We start from the raw sequence: 27,208 nt of genomic DNA, 5'->3' as shown, positions 1-27,208 counted from the left end.
CCTCTCATAGAGGTAGGAAGAGCCAAAAGCAACTGTTAGGTCCCTGGTAATTTACAAAGCAAGGATGATACTTCAAAACAGTTGGCTATATAATGTATTTCTTCTTGCAAAATTATACAGTTGGTATTCAGTAATATGTTGACATATAATGTATTTCTTCTTACATAATTATATAATGGCCATATGACTGTTTATGTCCTCAAAGTCCAACCAGATTACTTTTTTTTTTTTTAATACTTTAAGTTCTAGGGTACATGTGCACAACGTGCAGGTTTGTTACATATGTATACATGTGCCATGTTGGTGTGCTGCACCCATTAACTCGTCATTTACATTAGGCATATCTCCTAATGCTATCCCTCCCCACCCCCTCCCCACAATAGGACCCAGTGTGTGATGTTCCTCTTCCTGTGTCCAAGTGATCTCATTGTTCAATTCCCACCTATGAGTGAGAACATGCGGTATTTGATTTTCTGTTCTTGAGATAGTTTGCTGAGAATGATGGTTTGCAGCTGCATCCATGTCCCTACAAAGGACATGAACTTATCCTTTTTTATGGCTGCATAGCATTCCATGGTGTATATGTGCCACATTTTCTTAATCCAGTCTGTCACTGATGGACATTTGGGTTGGTTCCAAGTCTTTGCTATTGTGAATAGTGCCGCAATAAACATACGTGTGCATGTGTCCTTATAGCAGCATGACTTATAATCCTTTGGGTATATCCCCGGTAATGGGATGGCTGGGTCAAATGTATTTCTAATTCTAGATCCTTGAGGAATCGCCACACTGTTTTCCACAATGGTTGAACTAGTTTACAATCCCACCAACAGTGTAAAAGTGTTCCTATTTCTCCACATCCTCTCCAGCACCTGTTGTTTCCTGATTTTTTAATGATTGCCATTTTAACTGGTGTGAGATGGTATCTCATTGTGGTTTTTGTTTTTTTTTTTTTTGTGGCCAGTGATGATGAGCATTTTTTCATGTGTCTGTTGGCTGTATGAATGTCTTCTTTTGAGAAGTGTCTGTTCATATCCTTTGCCCACTTTTTGATGGGGTTGTTTGTTTTTTTCTTGTACATTTGATTGAGTTCTTTATAGGTTCTGGATATTAGCCCTTTGTCAGGTGAGTAGATTACAGAAATTTTCTCCCATTCTGTAGGTTGCCTGTTCACTCTGACGGTAGCTTCTTTTGCTGTGCAGAAGCTCTTTAGTTAAATTAGATCCCATTTGTCGATTCAGATTACTTTTAAAAGAAATTTTAGCAGTTTGATTGCCAAATTCCTGTGATCTGCATGTTAAGAACTCTGTGACCTCTAGTCTTAGAAGTTCTGGTCCATGACACAGGTTGTTATGCAAATGAAAGACAAAGAGAAATGTCTTCTGCTTGTTCTCCTCTTCAGAATAAGAAGATCTACTTGGACATTATTCACACATACATGGAAGTGCATGCAACTGTTTATGGCTCCAGCACAAAGAATATTCCCAGTTACGTGAAAAACCATGGTATCCTCAGTGGACGAGACCTGCAGTTTCTTCTTCGAGAAACCAAGGTAAAAATTCACCAGGAATGTGGTGTTCAGGTTAATGCCATTGGCTGTGAAAATGTGATCAGAATATTTCATGCTTGTTTTTTCAATGCTGCAATAAACTCTTTTGGCTATTTTGGGGCAGCAGTTTGCTAGACCAGTGGCAGCTGAAAAGTTAGTGAATTGTGGAATGAGATTGCTACGTTTGTCCATTGATTTATTCAAAAATCGTATTTACTCAGTGTTAGGTGTCAAGCAAGGGGCTAGGGATAAGGCTGCAAATGGAAAAGGTAAGGCCCTGCCTGGAAGGACAGACCTTCTAATACAGCAGCAGCTTTCATAGTAAGGCAGGGGTGCTGAACTCTCCCCCAACCCAGTCATCACCATTCAAGGAGTGGGTTTCCCAACCAGCTTTTCCTCATACCTCCTTGTTCACCAAGTACGCATTGGACAGTGAAGAAGTTCAGATGAGGGCAAAGTCCCTGTGGGCTCGGGAAGAAGAGCAAGCATCAGGAGAGATGCAAGAGACGAAAGATGGATGGAGTGTAGACACACCTGGCATGTGGGCCAGACAGGAATTAGAGTCAGGTGGTGGAGGTACAGATGGCATATTCAGGAAGGAGCTAGAAGCCAACCCAGCTAGTCTAAGTGTTGAAAAATAGTGGAGGTAAAATTGGATGAGGGGATGTGAGGGTCTGATTGGCACAGATGGAGGCAGAGTTCAGACCATGTGGTGGAGGTAGCCAGGCAAGCCCCTGAGGATCATTTTGCTCAGCAGTAGCGTGATGACCCGTTGCTTTGACACTGTAGGGAAGTCCACCCAGTGGTCTGTGTTCTTTCTGTAATTCTGCCATGGAAGTACCAAATGAAGTTCAGGAACTTGTGAAGAAACCAAAGTTTGGCCTTGAAGGGTTGACTGGCACTTCAGTGTATTAGATAAATTCCCTCAGGTTTATTAATAAGTTTTTGTTCATGAATTTCACAAATATTTATTGAGTAGCTGCAATGTGCTAGGCGTTGTACAAGGGTTGCAAGTGTGAAGAAGGCACGTGGATCTCTCTCGTGGTATGTCCTAAGCACAAGGAAGCTTATTGTCAGTAGTGGATTTCTCAGCTCTCGTCTCTGGCTTGCTTTGTTTTCATGTTCAAGGTAGGGGAGAGAGGTTGAGCAGGTGGACTTCTATGGCATATCTCGATTGCCCAATCATCATGTAATACTGCATTTATAAAAAGTGTATTCATATATGCTAGCCTCTTTGATTCTTACAACAGCCTTAAGAGGTAGATAGAGCAGGTATTATTGTTAACTTTGTTTTGAACATGAGGAAATAGGCTAGAGACTTTGGCTTGCCCACAGTAAGCCAGGGTCGTCTTGGAGGTGGCCCTAACTCATTTTTTTAATTGCAAATTAAGGCTCTGCTAGCCCCTTGATGTACTGTCCTCATAAACACTCAAACTTAAGAATGCTTAGTGGACACCCACTAGCCAAAAGAATGTATATCTGCTCTTTGCCTCAGTTTCTCCACCTGTAAATGTATTTGATCCTTTCTATGTCCAAGGCATTTGTATGATGCCACGAATAAAATAATTTGACAGATTCTTTAGCTTATTGGGCAAAGAGCTGGTTTCTTTTAAGATTTTATTTCCTTCCAAGGTCATCTGTAGTCTGATGACTGTTTTTGATTATCCAGGAGTGAAGTGTGTTCTCTAGTTTTCACTCTTTGCTTTCCATCACCTTCTGTCTTAGGCTGACATTTTAGAATCATCAGAATGCCTGGGCCCTTTAATGGCAGTGCTATTTTTGCCATTTGCCTCATTTTACTTTTTTTCACATCGGATTGTGGAAAGAGCTCAAGCTCCTTTAAAAAACATTTGGCAGAGCTGGTTCTCAGCAGCATGTCATTACTGTCTCGCACACTTTTATTAACCCAACCTCATGAATGTCTCTCTCAGCTTTGCGAATTTTAAAAGAACCCTTACTTACCTACCATCCATTACCCTGTCAGGGAGTAGGAAATAGGCCAAAATGGAGATCACTGATGTCCAGGGGAGGACAAGAAAAGAGGCAGGGAAGGCCCAGGCCAAGATGTCCAAGTTTGCTTAATGAGCAAGGATTGCAGCCTCAGTTAAAGAGCACGAGGGGTATATGTTCATCCTTGAAAAACTGGGACCCAGTGTAGAGGATGTCACTGATCCCATTACCTATTGCCTGCTCCTTGAGTAGAGTATATTAAAATACTCTGAGTGGAATCATGGCTCAGACATTTGGCAAATATGACAAGGATGGGGCAGCATATCGCTGAGGCTCCCCTCACACCCGGCACATGGCCACAGGCTCCAAAATGTGTGAACCTTCGGCTTTGAAATAATGACATGAAAGACCAGTCAGGCTTTGCATCTATAACCCTTTCTGTCTCTGACTCCTTTCTCTGTGTCTCTGAGCAATTTAAAAGTGATTTATTCCAATCCACGTTGGAAATGGGGACCTGGAGCTGCCAAGAAGCAAATGTCTGCAGCATGAATGGGATTCACACACTTCTTGGACTTCTTACTGGTGCGAGAAGCAAGGCTGATCTCCTCAAGAGGGTTAGAGACAGAGATGATTGATGATTGATCAGCTTCTGACTCATTGTTTTTCTTTACAAACCATCTGCGAATCTCTGCACCAAACTTAGGAAACCCCCTGCTCAGCAGAATTTTGTCCAGGCGTGCCGTTAGGGGTGCAAGTGTCATCAGTAGCCTCTTCCTTCAGGGGACCTGTGAAGATGGAAGGAATTGAATATAACACTATTTCTGGGGCTAAAAGAGCCAGGAAGTTGTTGGAATCTAGCAGACTCTTCTAGTTGGGGTATAGATTTGGATGAATGAATTACTTATCACAGGACCACAGCCGAGTCATTCAGTCCAGCAAACCCCAGGAGTACAGTTTAAGCCAGCAAATCAGGACTCACTAGGGTGGCATGTTTTTATTTTTGGTTTAAATCTCCATCTCTTTTAAAGTGGCTTCTTTCTTCATCTTCCTGGTTTTAACCTCTTCATGTCCACCTCCCCTAGTCTTCCCTATTTCATATATGATGCTGAATAGTGCATTTGCATCTGCAACTCACTGAATGGTTTGTGAGCTGGACCAGTACCGTCCTTTCTACAGGTGAAAACAAATTCTGGCTGTGGGGAAAAAAACAGGCAAAGCTGCAGCTTCCACACGTGCTGTCGCTGTACCCCTTCTGTACCCAGACCTCCACTCATTCACCTCTCCAAGACTTGGCTGGGTCATGACGGTCCTGTTTCCCCATCATGTCAGCTTATCAGTTTACCTGTGGGACTCACCTAGGAGCCTGGGCAGGCCTGGCAAATATGCAGTGCTCCCTCTGACTCATCTTATCCTCATGAATGACTGTGCCACCCTGCCCCCCACTAACTATGTCTCTTCTTACTGAGCTTGGATGTGTCACAAAACCTGTCTGAGGCGGGTGCGGTGCAGTAGCTCACACCTATAATCTTAGTACTTTGGGAGAGGCCGAGGCGGGCAAATTGCTTGAGCCGAGGAGTTCCAGACCAGCCTGGGCAACATGCAAAACCCCATTTCTACAAAAAAATGCCCAAAAAATTAGCTGTACCTGGTAGCATTCACCTGTAGTTCTAGATTTTCAGGAAGCTGAAATGGGAAGATCACTTGAGTCCAGGAGGCTGAGGTTGTGGTGAGCTGAGGATACCTGCACTCCAGCCTGAGTGACAGAGGGAGACCCTGTCTTTAAAAAAGGCTGTCTGAAAAAGCCAGGGCTTGAGGCAGCAGACTCTCAAGCAGCTGCATGAGGGCCAAGGGCCTTTGCTTGTTCTATCCACAGGTGCATTCACAGTGCCTGGTTTATAAAAGGCATTTAGATGATTGTATAAAGAAGGAAAGAAGGAGCCAAAATGAAACACATTGACCATCTGGGATCTCTGAGATTTCCTCCTGTTATCATATACGCTGCGCCTAGATCTCTTAGATCTCCCAAACTAGGGACACTACCCTTCTGATACCCCATGCCTGCCTGTCTGTGATGTTGCTTATATCTGCAGGCCCTGTGAGTGATAGCCCAAGAGCTTACTTCCTTAGAGGGAGCAGTCCTTCTATTTCTGTTACAGATACTGGTTCCCATTTGCCCTCAGGCAGCCAATTGAGGCAGGTTTCATCCTAGTGAGCATACTTCAAATCATTCCCATGCCATCTAGATGGGGAAAAAAATTGAATGAACACATCCATGCCTCCTTCCTTCCCCCTTATCCATACATGTATGTAGACTGAGGAGTGTACAGAGGTATGAGTCAGTAACCCTGTCTGACTTTCAGAGCAAAAGTGCATCCCCACACTCAAATAAATACATGTTCAACCTCTGTGCACAGAGACACTTGATTGCTGGAAAGATCCAGTCTCATAGTATTTATTCTTTTGCTCTTTCATCCAGCAAGTAAGTATAATATTAAGTACTAGATATATTCTAGGCCTTAGTCTAGCCATTCTAGAGACAGTGATGACTCAAGCAGTTTTGCCAACAAGGAGCATACAGGTGTGCTGGAAGAGGAAAGCAGGTAACTGTAACAATGTGGATCGTACACAGGTAGAACTAGTCGTAATATGAAATAATGATACCAACATAAAACTTTACTGTCACGCTGAGTGGGGCCAACAGTTCAGTTGTGTAAAATGTGGTTCTGTGACTTGTGAAATCAATGTAGTGGATGGGGCAGTCCCATTCAGAGGACAGGAGCCACTGTCAGTCACAGTTTAACACCTCCATGCTATTGCGGTGCACCTGCGTATGGGATTTACCGTAACAGTAACAGCCATTATCTCTCCCCTCTACCATGTGCTAGGCCCTATGCTAAGCCCTTTCTGTGTATTCTCTCTTTTCATCACAGAAATCCAGTAATCTTGGTACTGTTATAAACAGTACCATTTTAATGAAGCAGTCACTGAGGCTCCAGTCGAGAATAAGCCTGTTTTGCTGCCTCCGTGTTGGCAGCTGAGGGGTTGTCCTGGTGTGGAATTTGGGTGAGAGAGGCATGGTCAGGAAAGGGCCCTCCCAGGAGGTGATGCCTGAGTGGACTTTTAATGGTGAGCACTTGAGGCTGGCCTAGCTGAACATGTTCAGCATCTACAGGTTTAACTTTATGCAAATACTCTTTTACTCTCCCATCTCCAAGTTAATAAATTTACAATGTGAATTGTAATGTGTTTGATTTTATATTGGGGCTTTCAGATGACCGAAACTCAGGAACTTTTTATCCTGATGCTGTTGTTTGTGGTTTGGGTTTTTGTTTCTGAAAGGGTATTTAGGTAGCTGGACATAATCAGCCGGCTGGTCTTCAGGAAATAGTCTTTGGTTTAGCAGCAGACTTTGACAAAAGTCTGCTTTGGGCATGTAAACATGCTTCGTGGGTCTTCTTTTCTAAGCCTCTGTGGCCCTTCCAGCTCTTCCCTAGAGAGTCTTCAGGTCATGTGAGTCAGGGGCTTGTGGAGCCCTTGGGAGGATAGAGCCAGCCTGGACGGGAGAGAGTTTGGCCACTGTTTATCCCTTCCTTAAGCATCAGGTACCTGAAAGAAGGCGGATGGCCAGAGAAGGGTCCCTTTGGGCTACATAAAAGCATCACATTTTGGGAAGATTGTTTTCTTCATACCCAGCCCTTGTCTCGGTTATTTTTAAGATATAAAAGGGATGCCTATTACCAAAAACATTAATGTAATGATTCCCAGTCATTGTATAAAAATAAGCAAAGCTTAGCAATAGCATGTGACATGTGGGACTGGCTTATGTGGCATTCACTGTAAACCATATCATCTCTTATCTCTCTCTTCTGATGAATGTCCCTCCCCCTTTTTTAGTACAGATACTTTATGAAACAATAAGAACTCATACATGCAGGTGCTGAGCATCTTGTAAACCCACAAACATAACTCCTGCACACCTAAACTCTGTCTAAATGATACAGGGCCGTAATATGCAGCTGTGTGAAGTTACATATGGATTTGAATTTGAGTGACTGATTATCCAACACTTACTAAGCGCCAAGACTTGGAATGAATCCTTTCCATGTACTATCTCATGTAATCCTCACAGCAACCCCATGAAATAAAGCAGTATTATTTTATACATGAAAAGACTGAGGTTTAGCAAGCTTGTTACCTGGACTAAGGCCCTATAAATAGAATAGATTTATAAATGGGCCTTAAAGAATCCATAGACAGAAGCATCTAGCAATTTGTCACAGTTACTAACCTAGGCAACGATGGAGCCAGGCCTGTGAAGCCTACAGTCTGACTCCAGAACCTGTGCTGTAAATTACCACATTGTTCTGGGCACTTTGTGCCAATAATGGATTCATCAATTCATTTGGTGAACCGGGAGTGATTCATTGCTCAGTTTCCCTCTAGAGTCACCATGCCAACTTCACTAATTAAAACTGGCCAGAAAAGTATGTGTTGTGTGTGTGTTTCCTATTTAGGATTATCCTCAATGTTCCGCATCAAGAGTGAAACTGACCAAGCCCATGGATAAGAACCCCCTTTATCCATGTTTAAAGGATTCTTTAAGTACTCCACTTAGCAGTTTAAAACAATTGTGTCTTCTTTCACAGAGTGGGAAAAATCTGAGTGGTTTTACTAGACCCTTTATGGATATGTAGGAACGTCCCAATCCTATACTGTGAAGAAAACGTATGGTGCTTCATCTGTTCTCTCTGCTTAGCATTAGTTCAAAAATTTAATCCTAGATCCCACAATCCTTCTATGTAGAAATACTCACTGATGGAGCTGGAGTTGCAGCCATGGAGATATTTTGTCATCTGGAATATCCTCATTAGATTCTGGGCTTCTGAAGGCCAGGTGAAGTATAAATAAAATTTGGCCAGTTTTCTCCGGCAGAGTTAAGCCTTGGCACTTGAGAACATTCTGGCAGTGTGTCTCTTGCCTCCTTGCTAAGGAAATTGGTAAGCAGGCAGAATAGCAGGGAATTAGGGGAAAAGCAGTTCAGTGTGATTAAGGTGCCAGTGTGTTGCAAAACCATAAGTGCAAGGAAGTTTACAGAGTGCTGTTTGGTGGTGATGAACTCTCTCCACCTGTTGTGTTTTCATTCAAACCTCAGATGTGCTATTTGACCTTAATACATCTGCTCCATTGTAATGTCACAGGTAATAAGCACACAGGAAGCAAGAAAAAAATTGCTTACTGACTGAAGTGACAAAAAAACTGTTATTTTGGTGTTTCCAAATAATGTATTTCCTACAGTCCTACTTGTGTGACAAAAACACTCATTGCCAGGAAATTATGTTGTATTTGCTTAGGCTTCATTCTAAACATATGAGGCTTGGGAGAGTTAACCTAAAGTTTTTATTTTATGTGTACTGAGATATTCTGGTGCCCACAGGGCAGAAGAGATGGTTCATATTGTTATTCAGATATAATTAAACCTAGGTCACATTCAAGTCCATTAAGCAACAGCCTCATCCTTTTAATTAATGGGTTCAGATTGGTTGGTCTAAAGAAGCTAATTAAATTTTTCCCAAGATTTTCTATTTAAATAGACAAACATTGTGCTGCTTACATTTCCTCCAGAGTTGTTCTTTGAAATTTAGAGTTGGTGAAGGTATCCACACTTTATGGCAGGCCCTGATTTTCAGAGGTCAGGAAGCACTGTGGATTATCTGACTAAACCTGCAGAGATCCTGATCTGCATCTTCTAGCACTTTTCTCCTCAGTCAGAAAGATCTGGACTCCCTGTGCTATCTTATGTCTAACCATGGCCTGACAGAGGTCATTTGTTTTCCGCTGGAGAGCCAGCACATCCTCTCCAGAGTCTGATAGGAGAGGGCAAATCACAGAGATCACAAGTCTGATGGATAACAACCCTGGATTCTTCATATTCCATAAAGCTGGGATATCGTGGGACTAGTATATCCCACTGTTTCCCTCCGTTTCATCTGCAGCAGTCAGATCTCCCCCACCCGTGAGCCACATGCCCAGGCCACACCCTATAGTTAGAAGTTCTCTCTGACAGTCTGCTTTCTGTTAGCTGTATAATAAGAGTAAGATGCAGAGCAGGAGCTTCCTAATTGTAGTAGAACTTTCCCTTTATCCTACAGCTTCCAGGCTCCTGGCTACCATGTTTTCCTCACCACCACCCCCACCGTGATCTCCTGTGGTTCTGCTGCCCAAGGATGAAATGACCCAGCCAGTATTAGGGGCTCTGCTGACCTCTCAAAGCTTCTTTTCTTCCCAGCTCCCTGCCCTGTGGACGTCTCTGGCATTGTGATCACGCAGTTTGCAGGAAATGAAAGTTTATTCTTTCAAAAAACCAAAAAGATTGAGTACCCTATTGTGTGCAAAACAAAAGTAAATAGGTCCAGAAAACCTGAGATGTTAGTGCTTTGCCCCAGAATTCCTTCAGGAGCTACCTGGTTCTCCAGTATGTCACTCATGGGCTGTGCTCAGGGTTGGCCGCACCCTCCAGCTGAACCTTTCTAAACGATCAATTAGAGCAGCTGCAAAGCTGGTGAGGAGGGGATTGCTGTGAAAAGACCTAGGGAAAAAGAGAATCAAGCTTGTAGCTAAATCTATTTGAGCCATCTCCTTTATTCTCAACGCCTGGCCTTGTGGTGGGTGATGCTCTGTGTGATGGCAGAAGGAAAGGATGCCCTGGGGCCCAGTTATCTTTTCTCACTTAATGTGCCCCTGGGGGCTGGAACAGAACAAGCTCTTTGATGTGGGTAAGGAGGACACAGCTTCATCAAGCCCAGGCCTGGATCCTGCCCATCAACAACCTGCAGTTATCCAGCAGTGCGAAATGCACCCACTGTGACAGCATGTGCCGAGGCATTTCTGGGAGCAGTTATTTCATTTTTGTACTCAGGAAATCAGCACCACTGAACTGCAGCTTGTCCCCTTTGTCATCGTGGCTTCCAGCTGCTGTGGTTGCTCTGAGAACTCTGAGAGCAAGTTGTTGCTGCCATCTATGGTCTGTCTTGGGGGAAGCACATGGTTTGCCTGCTGGAGGGGGAAGCAGCTGCTTTGCAAATTCGTCAACACAGCACAGTCTCTCCCCTGTGAGGGTAAAATCAACACCAAGATGTTGGTGTCCCCAGTGTAAACCCCATTATGAAAACCTGTGTTTACTGACCTACCATCATTTTAAAGCAGTTCCATTTGAACTGCAATCAAACCTCCAAGTGACCTTTCTGTCCCTCCGCCCAGCATTCCTGAAAGGGCCTGTTGTTTCTTTGGTTCAATGAAGAAACCTTCTGTGTAGTTAAGCAAGTGTTTTTCCAGTCATGTCTCCTGGTGAGTTACAGAAAGATTATTGTTGGGTCGTGGCGGTTTTTCTTTTAATACTCCAACCTCCCTACCCCCCTGATACCCCTAGACACTTAAATTTTTTACTTCCTTTAGTGGAGGAGAGCATAGTGAGTTGAGCAGCTTTGTGGGGCCTTTAAAAGTTCGTAGTTTTTCAGATCCTGGTGTAAGCTGAGTTCTCTCTGCCTCACCCCCAGGGCCTGGGAGCCTTCCAAAGTGAGGTGTCCACTCGGGAATGGGCACAGAATCGCCGCCTGCAAGCCGGGAATGCCTGTCCTGCCTGATGGCCCTGCCTGATGTGTTCATATGCTGTATGGTTTTCTGTCTTACAGTTATTTGTTGGACTTGGGTTCCCTTACGAGGGCCCGGCTCCCCTGGAGGCTATCGCAAATGGATGTGCTTTTCTGAATCCCAAGTTCAACCCACCCAAAAGCAGCAAAAACACAGACTTTTTCATTGGCAAGCCAACTCTGAGAGAGGTAAGCATCTATCAAAATTATTCCACTTTGAATAATATGAATAATAGCTATTTATTGAGTGCTAATGTGGGCATTAACTTCATTTAACATGGTTGGATGAGAGGCTGAGGGTGTGGAGGCTCAGAGAGACAAATGACCCGATCATGTCACCTTGCGAGTTAGGGGCAGGATTTGAATCTACTTCTGCCTTCAGCAAATAAGGGATCTTTACACTCTACCCCCACTCTAGCTTATTGTAAACTCAGACATTCTAGCCTTCTGATTATAACTGAACTCTGATTTTCTGAATGTTTGAAGTTTAGGGAGTGAGATCAACCGGTTAGTATATATTTGTGAAGAATCTGCTCCCCATGATGGGCTTTGGAGAATAAAAAGTGGACTGTGGGAGTTTGCAGAGAACCATCAGCCTCAGTATACCATACGTATCATGGATAATTGAAGTAATTTTTTTTCACCCACCATTCCAAGAAGTAATCCTGCCATTGCTAGAACCATTTGCAGAAACCTCATTTGAATTGCCTTCAGAGATCCTGTTGAAAATCTGCAGTGTGTGATGAATCACCATTGAGGGTAGTCGGATTTGATTTAGGGCGATAAACAAAAGTCTTTTACCTGTGAGTGATCAAACTGGGTGTTTCTGCATCTGCTCAGAAATAGGTGTGTGCAAGAAATCATAAGATAGATTTTCTGATTATTTCTGTGTAGTTAGTAGTAAGTGGCTCTGCAGGCAGCTTATGAAGGGAAGTCATAGCAGCATCCTCGTCATTCAGGGCCTTGGGGGGATTACATTGATTAGCATCCCTCCCATGGCATATCAATGTAGAAGGACAGTTTATAAAACATACATTTTTCAATTCTGCTTTTAAACCCTTCTGAGTCATTTTCTCTCCCATGTAGTATATAAGATGCATTCTCAATGATTATTTTTTATTGATCAGTCAGAAACCTTGACAATTGATAGAACTGATTATTTTGAGAGTTATTTTTCTCTGACCCTTCCTGTCATTGGTGAAATGGCCAAAGGAGAGAGAAGATCAATAATATCCATAGTTTATGTATAAAAGGTTAATCTGTGGCCCAGATAACCTCTGACAAGGGTTACGTGTGTGCGCGCGGGTGGGTGTGGTTTTTTTTCCCCCTTCTGCTAGAATAATAAATCTGAATTCTTCATTTGGGGAGTGGTTTTGTATTCAGAGGTCAGTTTGTTCATTCATAACTCAGCAGAACTTAATGTACATATCTGTGTGCTAGGTGCTGTTGGAAGTGCTAGGACACAGAGACCGGGGAAATTCAGTCTGCCATGAACCTATTCTTTTGAAAAGTTTAAAAAGATGCTGCCTAGCAGTGAAAATATCTGTTTAGGAATCTCTGCTTTAGCAGGTGACTGACTTCTTTGAAACTTCGGAGTTTGGGGTGGAAAAGAAACTAGTAAATGATCCCTCGAGTTTTTTGACAAAAAATATATTTAAGGTGTACACCTTGATGTTTTGATAAATACACACATTGTGAAATAGTCATTACAATCAAGCTAATCTATCACCTTACATACTAAATAGATTTTTTTTTCCATGATAAAAACACTTAAGATCTCCTTTTTTGGCAAATTTCAAGTATGCAATACAGTATTGTTAACTGTGGTCATAATGCTGCACAGTAGCTCTCCAGGACTTACTCAACTTGTATAACTGAAACTTTGACCAACATCTCCCCATATCCCCATGCACCAGTCTCTGGGAATCACGAATGTATTCTCTGCCTCTGTGAGTTCAACCGTTTTACTGTGAGTTGAACTGTGAGTTCAACTAGGCTGGTCTGCATGTGGAATCATGCAGAATTTTCCTTCTGTGCCTGGCTTATTTTACTTAGCATAACATTTTCCACATTCGTCCATGTTGCTGCCAGTGATGGGATTTCCTTCTTTTGCAGGCTAAATATTTCATGTGCACATAATTTATCCATTCAGCCACTGAAGGCCACTTAGTTTGTTGCCATATCTTGACTATTATGAATAATGCTGCAGTATACACGGGAGTGCAGATACCACTTTAACATAGTGATTTTAATTGCTTTGGATATATACCCAACAGTGGGATTGCTGGATTATGTGAAGTTATATTTCTTATTTTTTGAGGAACCTCCATTTTCTTTTTCGTTGATGGCTGTAACACATTACATTTTCACCAGCAGGGTACCAAGGTTCCCTTTTTACCACATTCTTGCCAGACACTTGTTATCTTTTGTCTTTTTGATAAAAGCCATTTTAACAAGCATGAGGTGATATCTCCTTGTGGTTTCGATTTGCATCTCCCTGATGATGAATGATGTTGAGCACCTTTTCATGTGTTTGTTTGCCTTGTCTATGTCTTCTTTTGAGAAATGTCTTCAGGTTATTTGCCTATATTTTAATTTGCTTGGTTGGGTTTTCTTGCAGTTGAGTTGTAGGAGTTCCTTGCATAGTCTGGGAATTAACCGCTTATTAAATATGTGGTTTGCAGGTATTCCATAGGTTGCCTTTTCACTCTATTGATTGTTACCTTTGCTGTGCAGAAGCTCTTTAGTTTGATACAATCTCAGTTGCCCGTTTTTGCTTTTGTTGCCTGTGTTTTTAGTATCATACCCAAACCTCATTGCCCAGACTAGTGTCAAAAAGCTTTTGCACTGGTTTTTTTCCTAGTAATTGTGCTGTTTCAGGTCTTATATTGAAGTCTAAGCAATTTTGAATTCATTTTTATAGATAGTGTGAGATAAAGATTTAATTTCATTCTTACGCATATGGAAATCAAGTTTTCCAAATATTATTTATTGATGACGTTGTCCTTCTCCATTGTGTATTCTTGTCAGCCTCGTTGGGAATCAGTTCTTTTCTGGCTTCTCTATTGTGTTCCATTGGTCTATATGTCTGTTTTTATGCGAAAATCACCTATACATTTTAATTTAGGTCTAGGAAATCTCTAAGGTTCTACTTCTGCCCAAATTGTAGATATTATTTGCAATTTTCCATGTTTGTTTAATATTTTGAGATAAAGTATATACAACATAAAGCTTACCATTTATGGTTAAAGTTTTTTAACCATTTTTAAGTGTACAATTCACTGGCATTAAGTATATCTGCAATATTGTGCAACCATCACCGCTATTCATTTCCAGAACTTATTCATCATTCTAAACAGAAATTCTGTAGCCATTAAACAATAACTCTCCATTCTCCCCACTCCTCAACCCCTGGTAAACCTCTCTTCTACTTTGTGTCTCTGTGAATTTGCCTATTCTAGGTACCTCATGTAAGTGGAACCATATAGTGTCTGTCCTTTTGTGTGTGGCTCACTAACTTGGCATGTTTTCAAGGTTTGTTCATGTTGTAGTATGTTTCAGAATCTCATTCCTTTTTATTTTTTTGGAGACAGGATCTTGCTCTGTCACTCAGGCTGGAGGAGTGCAGTGGTGTGATCATGGCTCACTGCAGTCTCAAACTCCTGGGCTCAAGCGATCCTTCTTCCTCAGCGTCCTGAGTAGCTGGGACTACAGGTGTGTGCCACGACACCTGGCTACTCTTTTTATATTTGGTAGAGATGGGATCTCACTGTATTAACTAGGCTGGTCTTGAACTCCTGGACTAAAGCGACCTTCCCAAGTAGCTTGGGATTACAGACACACCCCACCACACCCAGCTAATTAAAAATTTTTTTTTTTTTTTGCAGAGACAAAGGTCTTACTATGTTGCTCAGGCTGGTCTCCAACTCCTGACCTCAACCTCCCAAAGTGCTGGGATTATAGGCATGGGTCACCATGCCTGGCCTATGTCACTCCTTTTTATGAATATATATACAGACACATTACTTTTTAAAGGCTGAATAGTCCGTTGAATATATATATAAATCATTTTGCTTCTTCATCTGTTGATGGACATTTGGGTTTTTTCACCTTTCGCCCATTGTAAAGCTACTATGAACATTGGTATACAAGTATTTTGAGTCTTTGCTTTTAATACTTTGAGGAATGTACCTACAAGTAGACTTGCTAGAATTTACTTTTTACTTTGAAATAATTTTACTGGTACAGAAAATTTGCAAAAATAATACAGAGTTCATGTAGCTGATTCTTATGGCAGCTTCTACAAAACTACAGTACAGTGGTCAAAACCAAGAAATTAACATTGGTACCATAGTATTATCTAAACTACAGACTTTATTTGGACTTCACCAGTTTTTCCAGCGAGGTGCTTTTTCTGTTTCTGAATCTGATTCAGGACCCACATTGCATTTAATACCCATGTCTCCTTAGTCTCCTCTGATCTGTGCCAATTCAGTCTTTCACTATCACCCATGACCTTACCCCTTTTAAGGAGCACAGGTCAGCTTTTTGTACACTGTTTCTCAATTTGGATTTGACCGATGTTTTCCCATCAGTCAAATTTGAAGTTAGGCATTTTTGGCAAGAATATCCCAGAAGTGATGTATCCTTCTCAGAACATCACGTTAGGGGGCATATGATGTCAATATGCTGTACTGATTGATCCCAGGTTTCTCCACTATGAAGTTACTCTTTTACTCTTTTCTCTGTAGTAGGGGTAATACTTTGGGGCTATGTTAGAATATCCTGTTTATCTTCAAACTTTTGTATCATATAGCAGTGGATTTGTATAGTATCACATACTATACAAATAAGTACAGTATTTATTGTATCATATAGGAGTGGATCATGTCTGCAACAGTTACTACTGCGGTATTCTGATGGTGATTTTCTGATTCCCTCATGATTTTTTAAATGCATGAAAAGCAAAGAAGCCCATCTCTTTTCTTACTGCAGTTTCTGTATACAAGCCTTTGGGAAATGAATCAAAAGTAGCTGAGATTAAGTTGGCAACTGACACGTTTTTGTTAAAACTGACTCTAAAGGTTTTAATGACACTGTGGCCACTGGGTATTTTTTTTCCCAGAAAAAAAAAAAATTAGGACACTCTTAAACACAATCTGAACATTGCCCAGTGAATGATGTAATGTTACATGGATCAGATCAGCCAGCGTGAAGTTATCAAGAAAAGCATTTCATTGTTTTCTGTCAGTTGCCATCATTTTGTAATTTACTTTTTGCTGAGGTCATGTGAGGTTTTCATTCTTTATGTTGTAAAAAGAGAATAAGCACTGGGGCTGTCACACGGGCATTTGGTTCCTCCTGTCCCTTCATCCCTTCAGATGATTCCACCAGCCCTTAAATGTGACTCTATTAGAGAAACCGTGGGATCCTTTCAATAGTTGCTCAGCAAGTGACCTCACACAGATGACTCCATCAGTCCTAGGCTCCCCCAGGAGGGCAGGATGTAAGTAAAAAGGCTGACCATATTCAGTTGACAGGTGTTTAATGCATCCCCGCAGGGTGGTACTAGTTGCTGCATTGGGAGAATTCATCCATGTACATTTCCTGTTTTCCAGGAGCTCCAAATCTGATATGAAATAGTTATAGGACAAAAGCATAATCAGTGGAAGTGCATGAAGAAATAGCTAAGTGAATTCAGGAGGGGAGTGAACTTGGAGTTGTGCTGGGTGGAGGATGTGCAGGGTTAGCTGCGAAGGGGATAGTGGAGGGGCTGTGCTTTAAAGGAAAAGGAGGAGAGTGGGTCTCAAGCCTGAGAAGCATGAATACTGACAAGCTGGGGATACCCCAAGAAGGTCAGTTTGCTTTATGCAAGAGGGCAGGTTCCATCTGATATCTAGCTCCCTCCAGCAACATCAGACAGCATTGAGAGGGACCAGTGAGCTTGATCTCATGGCCAGGTGGGTCACCCTGTCCTGCTCTGCCAGCTCACAAAAGCCCGTAAAATCCCCGTAACTAAAGAAGCTTTTAATGGGAAAAGAGCTGTCAACAGGTTCATTTCTAAGAATCAAAAATTCCTAGAAATTATCTTTTTTCCTTAGCAAATGGAAACATTGTAACCAGAGTATACATAATTACATAAAACTACCTTTTTGTGCCCATACAAGTCTTTCGTATTAAGCAATATTTGATCCACCTAAATTGATTATATCAACTGCATACATGTCTCTTTGCCTTCATTTGAAGAGAAGAAAAAGTCTGGATATCTAAATGTGGATTTAGCTTGGTTTTTATTTTTGCACCAGACCATTTTTCAAACCATGATGTCTACACAGAGTGGGAAAAGTTCCACAATGCCTTAAGTAATGTGGCTGGTTCAGGTTACATTTTAATATAAATTGGATTTTTATCTTTACATTGGGAAACAGTAGGTTCTTGATCATTATTCTGACATTTTGTAAGCCATTAGAAATACTCTGGCTCCCGGGTTTTGTGTGTGTGTGTGTGTGTGTGTGTGTGTGTGTGTGTGTTTTTCCATAAAGAGAACTCATGTTCTCCTTGGAGATTTAATAGCCATTCTGGAGTAATGTCTCATATTTAATAAGACTTTCATTACTTTTATAAACTATACTCCAGTAAATTTACTGATTCATATACAATGAAGTATCTTAGCTCAGATGGTTCTCAATAAATTAACAAGAAGGAACGTAACATTCAGAGGGGAACTAATTAATCACAAAATGCCTCACTCATAAAGTTAAGTAACCTTCAGTAAATGTAAATGAATAAAAGGATAATAGCTCAGCATTTCGTATTTTCCAAGTGCTTGAAGCAACCTTGTAAATAAGCAGAGACCTTAAAAGGCAGGAGAGGAGGGAGATTGCTGACATGTAAATTACTAAATAGTGACATTAATGACAACTTTAACTTACCCTGATTCCGTCAGAAAAACTAATTAGTTCTCCAGGCCATAAAATGAAAATGATGTGACATTTTGCTCATCTTCAGAAAATACAGGCATAAATTCACTCCTGAATTTAGGTTGGCAAGTTTTAAGAACTGGATTAAAAAGCTGGTGTTTACATTGGGCTTTCGTCTTAAGAACCCAAAGACATCCTTTAAAATTGTCACCTTCCTTTTTATCCAAAGCTAAGAAGTTGTTGAAGGACCTGGATTTGAAGTTGGCTCTTCTCCTTTACAGCTGTGTGGTCTTGGGGGAAATGTAATCGCCTCTCAGTCTCAGAATCGTCATTGATACATAAATAAACCTGAGAAATAACATTTGTGCAGGCGATTAGCAGGACTCCTGGCCCAGCCTAGGGCTTCCTTGATAAGTGTTGAATCCAAAACATGTGCAGAGGAAAAAAAATGGAAGTTTCCTGAGCTCCATGGGCCTGCAGAGAGTCTGTGGCTTTCATCACTGACCATAGAGCTGAGCCGAGGAAGAGGGCACCTGTCAGGAGGGCTGGAAACTGAAGAGGCTGATGACAGGCTGCTGCTGAGTAGAGGCCCAGATAACCTGTAGCCAGCAGAGGCTCACTGCTGGGCCAGGGACTTGTCGGGCTTCCTGCCTTGAATAGTACATGCATGCTCTTGTGTGGTAGGATACAAAGAACAGTGGCTAAGGGAAAGGTGGAGGGGTGCCAGTTATTTCCTCCAGCCCTCTGAGTATCCTGGAGTCTGAGGAAAAGAGGAGGGCCAGCTTGACCTCCAAAGCAAAGGCGTCAGCATTGCCAGACCCAGTATTTCCTATTATAAATATGAGATGAAATTTGTAAATTATATAACCTTGCCTATGTGTGTAATTTCAAAAGAGAATAATTCTCTAACTCAAATGTAAAGGAGAAATAAAAGGAAAATAATTCCTAATAAAGCAGTACATATTTCAGCATTATGGAGTCAAGAACTATACTGTCCCATACCCAAGAGCTATACCAGGCACTATGATGCCTTGTTCCTCCTCACAGTGAGTGTTTTCATTTAAAAGGAGTGAAACATTCCGCTGAATATGGTCAGCCTTTTTCCTTACAATTGACATTGTGAAGGAGGAGCGAAGCCTGAGTGTGTTTACATATACCCACATATAAACAGAACTGCCAGTAATGTGATAGCTCCAAATATAGACTAATGTGGGTAGGTTTTACTGAAGACTCTGACATCCTCAGTGGCATTGACTTTGCTGCTTTGATCTTTCTGAAATGCTGACAGCTCTTTGGTGACGTTTCAGATAAAACACAGCAGAGACATTGCTTCATTTACACGATTATGTGATTATGTCTGTGGATAATTCACTGTATGTTTGAACTGTCAAAAAGTTAGATTCTGGCTGGGCATGGTGGTTCATGCCTATAATCCTAGCAGTTGGGGGTGCTGAGACAGGCGGATCACTTGAGGCCAGGAGTTCAAGACCAGCCTGGCCAACATGGTGAAACCCCATCTCTACTAAAAATACAAAAACTTAGCCGGGTGTGGTGGTTCACACCTGTAGTTCCAGCTACTCAGGAGGCTGAAGCAGGAGAATCGCTTGAACCCAGGAGGCAGAGGTTGCAGTGAGCTGAGATCGTACTACTGCATTCTAGCCGGGGTACAGAGCAAGACTCTGTTTCAAGAAAAATAAAAAGCTAGACTCTGTAAGCCCATGTGAAAGCCCTGCAGGGCATTTGGAAGTTTCATGGGCAGTGGACAGTTCTTCCTGTGCAGGATTGTCCTTGCACATTGTGAAGCAGCTTCTATCCCTAGTTCCCACCCACAGACTAAGGTAACACTCTCCAGTTATTATGGTAGCTGAAAATGCTCTCACATGTGTCTAAAATGCTCCCTTTACAACATGACCTTAAAGGGGTATGAGGATAGAGATGGAAACAAAATCAGGGGATAAATTTAACTGTATTAAAGAATGGACTCAATTAAGCACAGTGGCTTGTGCCTGTAATCCCGGCAATTTGGGAGTCTGACACAGGAGAATTATTTGAGGCCAGGAGTTTGAGACCCACCTGGGCAACATACAGAGACCCTGTGTATACAAAAAAAAAATACTGTTTTTAATTAGCCAGGCATGATGTGCGCATCCGTAGTCCTGACTACTCAGAGTGCTGAGGCAAGATGATCTCTTGAGCCCAGGAGTTTGAGGCTTCAGTGAACTATGACTGGGCAACAGAGCAAGACCCTTTGTGGGGGGAGGAAAAAAAGAAGAATGGACACTTCATGAATTAAAGAATTGTCACGGTTCACACTTGGTTTCTTTGACCACACATTGTTTTTCGAATAAAACCTCCTTTAGGACAAAAACTGACATTCCTTGTTTTTCTGAATATTATGCTAATAATTATTCCTGAAACCATTCTAGAAATTCTGTGTATTTCTGATGGTATCATTTTTTTCTGTCACCTTTTCTATGCACCATGACTTAGCCTCCTGGGACTTTACAGCCTTGATTTTTCTTGTAATTGTCTATGCTGACCTGTCTGTCTTAGCCAGGATAATAGATACTGGTTTGATCTATTAATAGGTGATTTTCAGGGCTGGGTTCTGGGGTAGAAGAAATTGTTCATCATTTCTTGGTGTGATGTTGGGGGTTAAAGCCACCTGTAGCAGCTTCCTTGTCACCTGGTTGTGACATTATCTTATTTCCAAGTGGGATTCAAGATACAGAACCATCACTGTTTTATTGTTATCTGCTTATGGATGGTTTTGATCATCAAAGGGAAGGATACAATGTCTTGTTACCTACACAACTATAACTCAGTACCGTAAAAAGCGTAGCACGCTGTCTAGCACAGAAAGTTATTTTAAAAATCGCTTGTGAGACTGAGGTGTTTGCTTCTTTTCCAGCTGACATCCCAGCATCCTTACGCTGAAGTTTTCATCGGGCGGCCACATGTGTGGACTGTTGACCTCAACAATCAGGAGGAAGTAGAGGATGCAGTGAAAGCAATTTTAAATCAGAAGGTTGGTTTCTTTTATTCCACTTTCCCTCATTTCTAATGTGACCTGAAATGTGTATAAAGCATCATAGGTCCTTGGTTTTAATGAACAGATCTTTACCACATCAGCTTAACCCTAGAATTAGAAAATAACCAAGCTATAGGATTTGGCCTGGGGATTTCATGAATGTTCTGTGAATTGGAAACAGAGCTGGTGTCCTGATGTGTGCCTGGATCCCAGGCACAGGAGCAGGATCTGGAGTCATACTTGGTTCAGTGATCTGATTATGTTGCTCTCACAAAGATCTGAAAAGATAGCCCTGCTTCCTCTACAAAAGAGAGAGAAGTGCAAGGAAATACTGGGGAATGTTTTTATAGAACATCTGTTTTGTTTTGGTTTTTTTTCTACCTAAACATGTAGTAGAATTTTGTAAAAGTAACTACATTTCTGGCCTCTTCTGATCAATTCAGCAGACATTTGTCAGGTGCCTGCCATACACAGAGTGCTCTCTGAGTCACCTGGGGTTGTGGAGGGGGCGGGGTGTTTACTTCCACAAACACAGAGGAGGGCTGGCTTCCCACCTATCAGAAGTTTACCATCCAGTAAAGAAGAGTTCAGTTATCCTTTCTCCCAATCTGAATCCGCCATGGACTCTCACAGGTGCACTCTGCTGCTATACTTTGATGGGAGCACTTTTTACACTTGGTTATGATGCTTTAAGAGAAGCCAGTGTAGGCATGTGGGAGGGCAAGCTGGACTTATAGTGTGGGTTCAGTTCTAGCTCTACCACTTACTAGCAGCTTCCTTTCATGTGTGACATAGGGCCAACATTACCATTTGATTGGTTACTTGTGAGGAGTAAATGAGATAATGTATATAAAGTGCTTAAGTTCAATGTCTACTATATAGTGTTTAGTCAGTATTAAGTATTATGATTTTTGTCAATAGTCTAAATTTCTACTACACCATTAGCAACATGAAGTCAGGATATACATCTGTCTCATTTCTGTATTACCAGTGCCCACACAGGGATTTACCCAATGGATAGATGGGAGAGAGGAATAGATGTCTGCAAGTAAGCATAATACAAGGCTGAATATGTTCAGTGCCAAAGCAACATGCAAACACTCCAGGAGTGGAAGTTGGGGAAGCCTTTCTGGAGAATGCAACCTTTTAGTTAAGTCTTACAGGATGAGGAGTAATTTGCAAAGTAAAACTGAGAAGTGGACGCAGAAGGGCATGGGTTCAAAGCGCAGTGTGACTGAAAGGGAAAAGGCTGAAAAGGCATATGTCCTGGGAAGGATAGTCAGTGTGCCCATGTGGAGGCCATCTTACCCCTCTGGGAAACAGAACAGGATAATCAGTTTGTGGCCCACTGAACTGCTGATTTCAGTTAATTCAGAACATCTCCAGAGGAGGGAGGGCACTCTGATGCATTATCTGTGCTCTGCCTGCTTCAAGGTGGTCTGTTTGGTGTCAGCTTCCCATTGATGATACATACATTCCCAATCCCAGTCTCAGCAGTTTGGGTAGAAGTCCCCGACCTCAGGAGACCAAGCTGATGAAAGAAGCGCCAAATAGAGTGTGGTTCCTATAGGCTGCCTCAAAATATCTGTCACACACCTAAAGCTTCACCACCGGAGTCATTCCTATGGAAGGACGAAGGTTCTTCTTTCTTGATTCTCCCAGTCCCTTAGCTTATAAGCTTCCTGAGGCTGCCGTAACACAGTAGTGCAAGCAACTGAGTGGCTTAAAACAGCAGAAATTTATTCTCTCTGTTCTGGAAGCAAGAAGTCTGAAGTCAAAAATGTCAGCAGGCTCACGTCCCGCCCACAAAGTCTCCAGCTGGATATCCTCCCTTGCCTCTTTCAACTTCTAGTAGGCCTAGGCATTTCTTGTCTTGCAGCGTCAAAAGTTTGATCTCTGCCTCCATTATCCTATGGCTTCTCCCTGTGTGTGTCTCTGTCTTTTCCTTTTATACAAGATTAGGGCCCACCCTCATTCAGTGTGACCTCATCTAACTTGGTTACATCTGCAAAGACCCTATTTCCAAATAAGATCACATTCATGGGTGCTGGGGGTTAGAACAGCATATCTTTTAAAGGGGCACAATTCAATCCACAACACTTAGTTAATGCCTGTACTCTTGAGGAGAGTCATTTAAAAGCTGAGGTAGAAGCAGAAAAGAAAAACACACTAAGATACATTATAATCAAACTGCTGAAAGGCAAAGATAAGGAAGAAAACCTTGAAAGCAGCCAGAGAAAAATATATTACATTTAGAGGAATAATGGTATTAACACAGCCAACTTCTCATCAGAAATAATGGAGACCGTAAAAGGGTCCTCAGGAACCGGAATATGTGTGGGGCCTTTCAAAAGGCCATGGTAAACGTTCAGGTTTTTTTTTTCCTCTTTTTTGGGTTTGGTTTTTTTTTTTGTGGATGTGGTTGGTTTTTTTGTTGTTTGTTTAAGTGTTCAGGATTTTTTTATAAGTGTGATGGGAAGTTTTGAACAGGGTGATGAGATGACCTAGTGTACATTGGAAATCGTGAAGAGAAATTACAGATTCTGCTTACTTAAAATCCTATGGTTAGTAAGCGGAGGAGCCATGAGTCAAACCCTGGCCTCCTGGTACTTTCTAAGACCATTTCGTATTGAATGATGCCAAGCCACATCTGTCAGGTCAGACCATAGAGGGCTTCTCATGGAGGCTCATCTTTGAAAGCAGTTGCCTGTAGAAGTTGTCCCTGACTTGGAAAGGTGAGTCGGTACTAGTGGAGACAGGAAATCACACAAGAAGGGAGGTCAAGAAGAGAAAATGGAGGGGAAGATAAGGGAATGTTTCCAAGGTCAGCAGAAACTTCACAGTGCAATCTGCAGGCATCCTTCCTGTGGCCCTCGCCATATGATTAACAGTCCTTTTTTGTTTTGTTTGTTTTTTTTTTTAACAAAGCAGGATGCCCAAGAATACTTCCTTGCTTCTCCACAGCTGGCCTAGCTTGGGTTTCTCAATGACTGGATGTGATTTAGCATTCTCCTTCATTCTGTCCCCCAGAGAGGCCTTCACTTGTTCCTAAACAACTTTTATGCAGAAAACTGCCCACTCTTCCAGCCCCCAATTCACATAACAGGTCTCACTTCAGAGGCTTGCTAGGACTCTGAAGAGCTTTCCAATGCAGAAGCCCCTGCCTGCCCTCCCCCACAGGGTCCAGCAATATAGACCTACCTTCTGACTCACCGACTTCCTTCCGTCCGTCCATCACTCCATCCCTCCATCCCTCCATCCCTCCATCCCTCCATCTCTCCATCCCTCTATCTCTCTATCCCTCCATCCCTCCATCTCTCCCTCCCTTTTGCTTTTCTTGTATAGGAAAATTGTTTGCTTCATATCCTTTAAAACAGTGAATGGCCCCAAAGCAATGAATGAGTCAACATCCCTTTGGTTAAAGTGGGCTGGGTTGGTAGGAGAACAGAGGAAGAGCCATTTTTCTGTGTTTTTGGCTTTGAACACTTTGAATTAACTTTCTTTCATTTTCTAATGGATTCCCTTTGCAAATGTTGTTGGAATGGCACTTGGGTACTCGGCATGCTTCCTAACATAACTAAATCTGTTCATCTCATGAAAGATGACCATAGATGTTTATTTCACTATACAAATCCTACTTTAACACTGATAAATGAACCCAGATATGCCATGTTCTTTGTTTTAGATCGTTCCTTCTATGAATGTTTGAGAGGAAACTTATCTCTAGGCCACCAATAGAAAGCTTCTGGAGTCACCCTTGGGTTGACTAAACATCTTTTAAAAGAAAAGAAAAAAATTTGCATTTTGTGTGAAGGGCTGTGTCTGGGTTAGATAGAGAAGGAACAGTAAGTTCAAAAGCTTGAGTTGACAAGGAACAAACTGAGAACTTGAAAGTCAATTCTTCTGAGTATTTTGAGATCTTCAGAGATGAGCTGTTTAGGAATAGAGTGACCTCTTTTTTCTTGTAGAATAGTCTGCATGATATTACAGTATTTACGGCTCAGCCTCTTTTAGCTCTATTCAGACAGCTGTAGGCCACTGTGGCCCACATTTGTGCATTCGTTCAGCATTTGAAGACAATTAAGATTTCTGAAAATCACTGTTGAAGATTTCGATGTAATGTGTGATTTGGCACACAAGAAAGGGGGAGACAATGCCCTGAGACCAACTCCTTGGCTGCCACTAAGGAATGTTATTTCTGTTCATTGTCCCATTTTCAGCAAGCTTCAACTATAGATGTTTTGCCTAGTTCTCCACCCTGTAGATTCCAGCAAAGACTTTAGAGATAGCTAGTGAAGGTGCGCCCCCTGCCCCACCACCCCAGTCTACGCTATTGCTGAGAGGAGCTGTTGAGCTCCCTGAAGCAATAATAGACTATATTGCTGGTGATTTTCTCCCAAATGAAATTTCCATTTTAAGTTGGTAATACTCCTGAAAACACAGGCCTCATAGTGTTGGCAGACACTGTGCAGCAGAGATCAAACCCACATTTCTTCCCCTTCTCTAAGGTGTCACAATATTGATAAGACTGCCTCCTCTACCCTAATGAAGCATCCTCTAGAGTTTCCTACTCCCCTCAAATTAAATTGAGGCTCTTTAGTATAGAAATCTCAAGGCTTTTCTGGAAATTCAGTGAATTTTCCACCTCGTCTCACCAGTTACCATAATACTGAGCTGCAGTTACCTACTGTCCTTTCATGTTAGAGACCACACTACTTGTTCACCAAGGATGTCTTCAGCATCTTGGCCCTCCCCAGTTTGGGCTTACTAGACTCACAGCCTGCCTTAAAAGCCCAGCATGAGTAGAAGTCTGCTTTGACCCTCTAGCCTCCCAGGACCCCCTAGCTGAACTCCTTGTGACACTTTATCACTTTATTTTTGCACCCTGAGCTCTTTGGGTACAGGCTAACCTCACCTACAAATACAGACCAATGCTTTTGTCACTGTCATAGATCCTTCACCTGCTCATTGTTGCCTTAGAGCAGTGACCATGCATTCATTCAACAGATGTTTGCTAATTTCCTACATGTGCCACACTATGCTCACCACTAGAATGTAAAGATGACCCAACAGCATGGACTCTGCCCTGTGGAACTTACCTGCTAGCAAGTGATAACTTCCATCTTTTGTTGAATGCCCACTAGGTGCTAGTCACTAAACTAAGCACCCTTTTTCTCCCAGATAATCCCTGCAGCTTAAAAGAGGTGAGTTTTTCATATCACCCTTTTACATATGAGGAACCTGAGACTTAGAGATGGCAAGTCGTTTGCTCAGAGTCCCACACCTAGTAAGAATCAGCGTGAGATCACGACTTGCAAGTCCACAGTCAACCCTCATGAGGCCGCCTCCTGGTGTTAGCACCCGTATATTGAGTGAGTCAGAGGACTGGGGAGGTGCTACATGTTCTCTATCCTTCTCCTTCATGGCATCATGTTCTGTTTCCACAGATTGAGCCATACATGCCATATGAATTTACATGCGAGGGGATGCTACAGAGAATCAATGCTTTCATTGAAAAACAGGTAAGGCTTATCAGAAGTCAGTCTGTCTTTGCTGTGTACTGCTTCCTGTGACCCCATAGGGCTCTCAAGAACACTTAAGAGCTCACTGTGTTTCTGTGGCTATTTTCCTGCTTTGGGAGACTCTAGGAGCTGGATAATAGTAGCACTGTCATGGTCACCCAAGAGAACCAGTATTCCCTTGGAGTAGGTATGTTCTTGATGACATGTAAGGTGAAATGGAAACTTACAAGAGAGATGGGATGATTACTGTGAAGATGCCCCTGACCCTCAGGGTCTGTGCCCTGAGTGGGTTCTGAGACCCATTAGGAAGACTTGGGACGGGAGGGGTCAGACAGCTTTCTGGTCCTGCCCCATCTTCATTTGTCACCTTAAGAAAGGCAAGAATTGAAACCAGCTGTTTCTAAGCATTATTTTAATAAAACATGTTCAGCAATTCTAAATGTAAGGACTTTTTAGAGGAAAGCAGGACCCTTTGTCAAATGAAACCTTATAAGTATATAAAACAGATAAAAAGCAGTAAAAAGCAGGACAAAGCCAAGGAGGGTGCCAAGAGTCCCACCTTCCCCAACAAAGTTGGGAAACTGCAGCAT

The 27,208-nt window shown here is 42.1% G+C and overlaps 1 protein-coding gene across 1 annotated transcript in view; it reads left to right on the top strand.

Moving 5' to 3' along the window:
• The window catches only part of MGAT5 (mannosyl (alpha-1,6-)-glycoprotein beta-1,6-N-acetyl-glucosaminyltransferase), a 327,806-nt gene that overhangs the window by 280,667 nt on the left and 19,931 nt on the right, over positions 1 to 27,208 (top strand). The window contains exons 12-15 of the mRNA XM_011970295.1: positions 1,403 to 1,552; positions 11,188 to 11,334; positions 20,977 to 21,093; positions 26,544 to 26,618. Coding sequence (XP_011825685.1) covers positions 1,403 to 1,552; positions 11,188 to 11,334; positions 20,977 to 21,093; positions 26,544 to 26,618 — 489 coding nt within the window. The remainder of the gene's footprint in view (positions 1 to 1,402; positions 1,553 to 11,187; positions 11,335 to 20,976; positions 21,094 to 26,543; positions 26,619 to 27,208) is intronic.

Source organism: Mandrillus leucophaeus, unplaced genomic scaffold (genome assembly GCF_000951045.1).
Source record: "Mandrillus leucophaeus isolate KB7577 unplaced genomic scaffold, Mleu.le_1.0 Scaffold94, whole genome shotgun sequence".
NCBI classification, from domain to species: Eukaryota; Metazoa; Chordata; class Mammalia; order Primates; family Cercopithecidae; genus Mandrillus; species Mandrillus leucophaeus.
The sequence above is the reverse complement of the archived record's forward strand: the minus strand, read 5'-3'. Positions and strand labels throughout refer to the sequence as shown.